Here is a 6,000-nt window from a genome sequence, read left to right as displayed (position 1 = left end):
TTCTCCTTGTCAGCAAGGTCCCAAAGGCGGGCTTTTCTTTCCCAAGAGAATAACTCCAATGTCATCGAAACCATGACTGCGAAACTCAAAGATTCTGTCACTTTCCTCCCCCTCCAGGACCTTAGATTTAGAGAAACAGCCACGAAAGGCAACACATGGTTTATGAGCTCTTTGGACGACACACACGAGGAAAATGAAGCAGAACACTTGTATTTCCCTTCTAAGGCATCTAAAGGACGGCTTCTTTGCTTTAAAGGACGGGATACTAAGGATGGCACAAAGAATTCATATGCTTTGGCATGGCGAGAAAGTCTTCCAGATTCTGCTATTCTACTGGAAGGCCTAACATTTGTATCCTACACGTATTATGACCACAAAAATTTGTGGCATGGATTATGTGCAGTGGCTCCTTTCGTAAGATGGTCAATGAAAAACGAGTGTTTGAAGCCAGCAAGATGGGTGCTATTCCACTGGGGAGAACTGAGATTAAGAATGGGATCTTGGGTGCAAGAACTTATGCAAGCTAATTTCGGTGAAGTTAAGGTGGAAGAATTTGATGGAGGAGATGTACCTTACTGTTTTGAGAAAGCGATTGTGGTGAGGCATGAGATAAGTCAAATGGGGCAGGAGAATAAGCTGAAGATGTTCGACCTGTTGCGCTGCAAGGCTAGGAGTTACTGTGGCCTTAATCCTGCAGGCAAAGGTAGAGAGATGAATGAAAGAGGATTTCCAATAATAAGACTTACTCTGCTTATGAGAAGAGGTTCCCGGTCGTTCAAGAATGCAACTGCTGTGACAGATGTATTTGCAAAGGAATGTGCCCAAGTCGAAGGCTGCATTCTGCACGTAGTTCAGTCAGGAGATCTATCTTTCTGCGACCAGGTACAGATTTTTCCCTTTCTTCCATTAGTATTCAGTAATTACTTCAGAAAAGCTTACCAAGAAACTTGAATCAGCAAGATTGACATTACCCTACTTGGAGTAGTTATCCAGGCAACCACTGAAATAACACTAATGTCCTATATCAGGTGAACGTGCTGACCAACACTGACATAGTCGCGTCTCCGTGTGGAGCACAGTTAACAAATATGCTCTTCATGGATCGCGAGAGCAGTGTGATGGAATTCTACCCAAAAGGATGGTTAGAGTATGCTGGCTCAGGCCAATATGCTTACCACTGGATGGCTAATCAATCAGGGATGAAACATCAGGGTGCATGGTGGGATCCATTTGGCGAGGAGTGCCCATCCCCGCAGGATCGGTGGAAGTGCTTTTCTTTTCATAAAGATGGCATGGTTGGACACAACGAGACCTATTTTGCAGAATGGGCTAGAAGAGTCATCGATCAAGTTAGGCTAATTAAGCTGGAGCAAGGCTCTGCAGATCAAATAAACAAGCAAAAACATGATTCAAAAGCATGTGTATGCTAGCCTACTGCTGAAGTATTAAATAGCACCATCAATGGTTAGACTTTATAAGAGTTAAAATCAAATGTATAAACTGTTTTGCCTGCAAAACAGGCTCCTGTGTTAGGAAATTGAAATATTGAGCATCCTCCATCACACAATGATCACTTTTTTCTTAGATAAACACACAAATAATCATTGTCATATAGCAAGTATTACAAAGAAAAAGGATAAACAAATTGCAACCCTCAGTGCTTCTACAGATTAGGAAACTTTACATCAGCAACATATTCGGAGTTTCTACAGTTGCATCCTTGCCGCCCCCAATACCTAAAATCCAACCACACTGCTTAGCATTTGTATGATGCCTTTTGTGTGTTTCTCTCATCTTCATCAAACTTGCACCAGAAAAAAGCAAAACGGCACAGAAAGATAGGATTGCCCTAATCTAAGTTAAAACTTGGACAACAAGTATATCACAAAGAAGCAAAATAGACATGCATCACATGGTTTGATCCTTCCTGGATGATGCTCCTGTTCAATCGTCTCATGTCGTTCTTCATCCCTGTTGACCTTTGATCAATGTCATTTGCAGTGATAAAGGGAAAGTGTAACTTTTAAAAGAAATAGGAAAGTCATAGAACTTACAAGTAAGAATGATTACATAATCAATAAAATAAGAATACATCATGAGAATCTCAGATAGACCGACCAACCAACACGTTTATAAACTTTTTCCACTAACTCTAGGAGAGTTTACTGGCTCTGACGGGTTGAAGCAATCTAAAATTGCAGCAGTTTGCTAGAAGGGATAACTCTTAGAAATAAATCACTCAAATTTAAAATATATACAATTAGTTGACAAATAACTCTGGCACACTTTACCCTCAAGGGCAGGGAAAAGAATAAAAGAAAATGGCAATAGGTTTAGGCCGATAATGGTCAGTTGATGGAGTCATGGGGATCTAGCAAGGACGTATCTTTCAAAGCAGTAGAGAATCCACACGAAAAAGCGAAAGAAAAAAAAAAGGGGAGGAGGGCTCTAAATGCAGGTTAGCAATTGGAAACTTTGCCCTTATCTATAAATATATATTTTTTTGCCCTTTTCTCCTATGTTCTTGGCTCAGGTTAGATTGTTATCCAGCACTAGAAAAATAAACGCCAAAAGAATTCTAACATACAAAAGCTCATTAGTTAAGGTACATGAATTATATAGAAAACTGACTGAAAAGATCTAAAAGAATGTCAAACATATTCGGAGAAAAGCAGAACAAATTCATGGCATACCAGTTGGTTATATAAATCATCTGGAAACTTTTCTTCTGAGTCAATTTCTTGTCTAACTGCAACATGAAATAGTTATAAGTATCAACAAAATGGCAAGTAGGAATAGGAATCTGAAACCCTGATAAAGGTGATATAATAAGTAGGACCAACAAATGAGAGATTGGATGCACCTATAAGGAACATATAGTATAAAAATGTTCTGGGACTCCTACAGGAATTACCCCCAAAGAAATGTTCAATTAGAAATATAAAACTTCAGTGCTGTTTGAAAATTCAGTCTACAATCGCAACTAATACACCTATGCTACTGTGAATGTGGAGGCCAACAACCAGTGTTAGGTTTTCTTACTTTCTTCTTCAAATAAGATCAAGTCAGGAAGTGCTCCTTACTAATACGTCAACATTGGGCCTGTAACAGTTAGGCAGACATTGGATCCAACTTCAATGGGGACAGAGAAGGATCAAGGCACTAGCCATGTCTTTTGGTACCATTTGCAGCTCTTCAGTATTATCGTGGGTCCAGGCATCAACGTACACAGTAGATGACAAATGGGAAGTTATATTACATCAATGCAGAGGTGGAAGATATAACCTCAGTCTGAGCCCAAATTCAGAAATCAGTATTTTTTTAACCAAGTTGATTTAGACCACAAAAGGTGAGATTTAGGCTTAAGATTATTGGTCTCATCATGATAAGCTCTGTCTGAGCTAGGGGTAGGCATGGTACGGTATATACCGAAATCAAAATTTTTAATACCGCGGTTTCTATATTACGGTATTTTGTATGGTATTTGGTATGCATTTTAATATTATTTGGTATTCGGTACGGTATTCGATATTTATAAAAGAATACCGAGATACCGTATACCATACCGAAGTTTATACTACATATACAATCCATATATATTATATTTAATACTATTAAATATATAGACCAGTTTTTGTACAAAAAAAATACATCTCATTCAAGTTAGATTTTGGATGTCACTAAATGGAATTTTTGATGTAAAATTGTACAGGACTAAAGATTATACTTAATTTTGGTTAATGCTGTTTAGACTTTGTAACTTCGACCACACTATCGTGATTCAAATGTCATTTTTGTGTAATTGAATAACGAAGAAAATTATTTGTACTTTCTTTTGAATATGTCTACATGTGTAAGGTGTTAGTTTAATATAATTGAGACGTTCCTTGAAAAGTCGAATTCATAATCCTTTATTATATGAGTATATGTGTAAGTTGAAGTCAAACAACCTATGGTTACCGAATTACCGTACCGAAAAATACCGAAATCGAACTTAGAAATACCGAATCATACCGAATTATTTTGGTATGGTAATGGTATAGTATTTTTAGAAACCGAAAATCGAAGTTACCGAACCAAAGTTTCAAATACCGTACCATATCGTATCATGCCCACCCCTAGTGTGAGCCAGTCATGAATGAACTATATGGATAACATGACACTTGTCTACCAATTTTCAGATTTGACTAGGAAGGATTTACAACCTAGATATGAGCGGTGATGTCTCGTTAGCATCCACCTCAAAGACCTGATAACAGTGTCTCAGCATGATAGAGTATCAATATAGGCCCATAACAAAAATGAGGCAGAGATAACTAATAGAACAAGGACTCATCACTCATGGGCTTCAAAGCTGTTTAGAATTTATTATGAAAACACAACCTTGCTTCTAGAGTGGTGACCAGAAATAAGTCCAAGTCAATCTTTTTAATCTAATGATTGATTCCATAACAGGTGAAGAAAAATAATTAGACCAGGCTTTTAAGCTCCTAGGCAATGCACTTTACGCGCAGTGTACCTCAGGGGGAACCAGTATATTTTGACAGTTGAGCATTGTTAACACACTGTCTTACTGGGGAAAATGTAAAGCCAAAGAGTGAAATAACATTTTTCTCTATCCAAAAAGATATGATCGATTAAAGTAACACACTAAATCTTAATTTCCGTTCCCCATTCTCCATCAATTGCTAAGCCAGTTAAAAGATAACCCTCCGCATAGCTAGACCAACACTTTGGATCTCTGTATAAATGAAGTGTATTGATATTAGGATATCTTTGTTTTCCTAAAATTCCATTTAAGAACATCAATATGAAAGACGAATTAAAGAGTTATTGCTTCCTTAACTAGGTACTATCTTTGCAATATTAAAGAATCAAAACTGATGCATTAAACTGCATAGTGACAGTATCAGTCTTTAACATAATGAGGAAAATAATTAATATTAAAATTTAAATAGTGGATTCGTCAGAAGTTTTCGAGTGTGTTATACAATGTGTAGTCGTTTATCAATTTGTAATGGATCTTACAGTGGCAAAAAATTTCTGATACGGATCCATGACCTAAGTTTAGAACACTGATAACAATATTATAAGAAAACCAATATAAAACTTGCTAGTCTTAGAGGGTAGAAAACACGCTTGAAGATAGTTAAAGTCTCTCCACGAACAAATGGAAGAATGATAATATTAGCAAATGGATTATAAGTTTTACAGTGATAGGGTAAAATTCTGTTATAACATGTAGTGTAATATGTTGTAGTACAGGTTACCAATCACTGCTTATTAAAAAGAATTATCTGTAATTATCTTTTAAATACCCAGCGTATGTAAGTACATCTTACATTGTTAGGATACAAAACTTAACTCTTAGCAGATATGCACATCCCTATTGCCTATAGGGTACATACTGGTGTGAGTCCACGAAACACAAATTTAGTGCTAAGTAAATAGCAACTGAAGAAACGGCTCATGCAGCATGCTAAATGATTCAAACAGCTCAAGATGATTCACCACCTCCAAAAAAATTCTTAACAGTATGAAGTCAAGTTAGCATTAAACTAATACTCCTTCAATTTCAATTTATGTGCCTGACTTTCTGTTCCAGTTTGTTTCCAAAAAAAAAAAAAACTATATTTAGTAAGTTTTTAATTCCCACATTCCCATTAAGAACAGAAGGAGTAACAAGAAAGAAGAACGACACAAGAAAAACAGCCTTTCACCAAAAACAAGATAACTAAAACAGATTTGCTACAATTAACTCACACAAAGAAGCATTAGCATGAAGACCGCTGAAATGCCAATCCATAATTGGTACCACACCTCAAGCTAGTGAGCCATGTAATAAGCAACCACTTCGCAGTTCGCACCCACGTATGAAGATATTTGGCATGAATATTTGAAGTTGCACTATCAATAGTCTACTCCAAGTAATTTGAGAGACATAGAAAACTAGAACTGTTGGGTGACTCAGACAATCTGAAGGTAAAATTCCTTTCACAT

At 36.8% G+C, this 6,000-nt stretch overlaps 1 protein-coding gene and 1 long non-coding RNA gene across 2 annotated transcripts; one reads left to right on the top strand and one right to left on the bottom strand.

Annotated features, from left to right (window-relative positions):
• The first annotated feature begins 6 nt into the window (after positions 1 to 6).
• On the top strand, positions 7 to 1,430 carry LOC132033661 (uncharacterized). The gene is made up of 2 exons (XM_059423701.1): positions 7 to 882; positions 1,029 to 1,430. The coding sequence occupies exons 1-2, from the start codon at positions 73 to 75 to the stop codon at positions 1,428 to 1,430; spliced, it is 1,212 nt and encodes a 403-aa protein (XP_059279684.1). The 5' UTR covers positions 7 to 72.
• Positions 1,431 to 1,804: 374 nt separating this feature from the next.
• Positions 1,805 to 3,321, bottom strand: LOC132033663 (uncharacterized). The gene is made up of 3 exons (XR_009408853.1): positions 2,915 to 3,321; positions 2,694 to 2,749; positions 1,805 to 1,979 (listed from the first exon to the last, which is right to left on the bottom strand). It is a non-coding gene; the product is annotated as an uncharacterized LOC132033663 (long non-coding RNA).
• Positions 3,322 to 6,000: the final 2,679 nt, after the last annotated feature.

This window comes from Lycium ferocissimum, chromosome 10 (genome assembly GCF_029784015.1).
Source record: "Lycium ferocissimum isolate CSIRO_LF1 chromosome 10, AGI_CSIRO_Lferr_CH_V1, whole genome shotgun sequence".
NCBI lineage: Eukaryota > Viridiplantae > Streptophyta > Magnoliopsida > Solanales > Solanaceae > Lycium > Lycium ferocissimum.
This window is presented reverse-complemented; position numbering and strand designations above follow the sequence as displayed.

Excerpts from the sequence above, each read along its gene's own strand:
- LOC132033661 (XM_059423701.1), top strand. The coding sequence starts at position 73 with ATGACTGCGAAACTCAAAGATTCTGTCACTTTCCTCCCCCTCCAGGAC. Across the intron at positions 883-1,028 it reads ATCTATCTTTCTGCGACCAG|GTGAACGTGCTGACCAACAC; the intron begins GTACAGATTTTT and ends GTCCTATATCAG.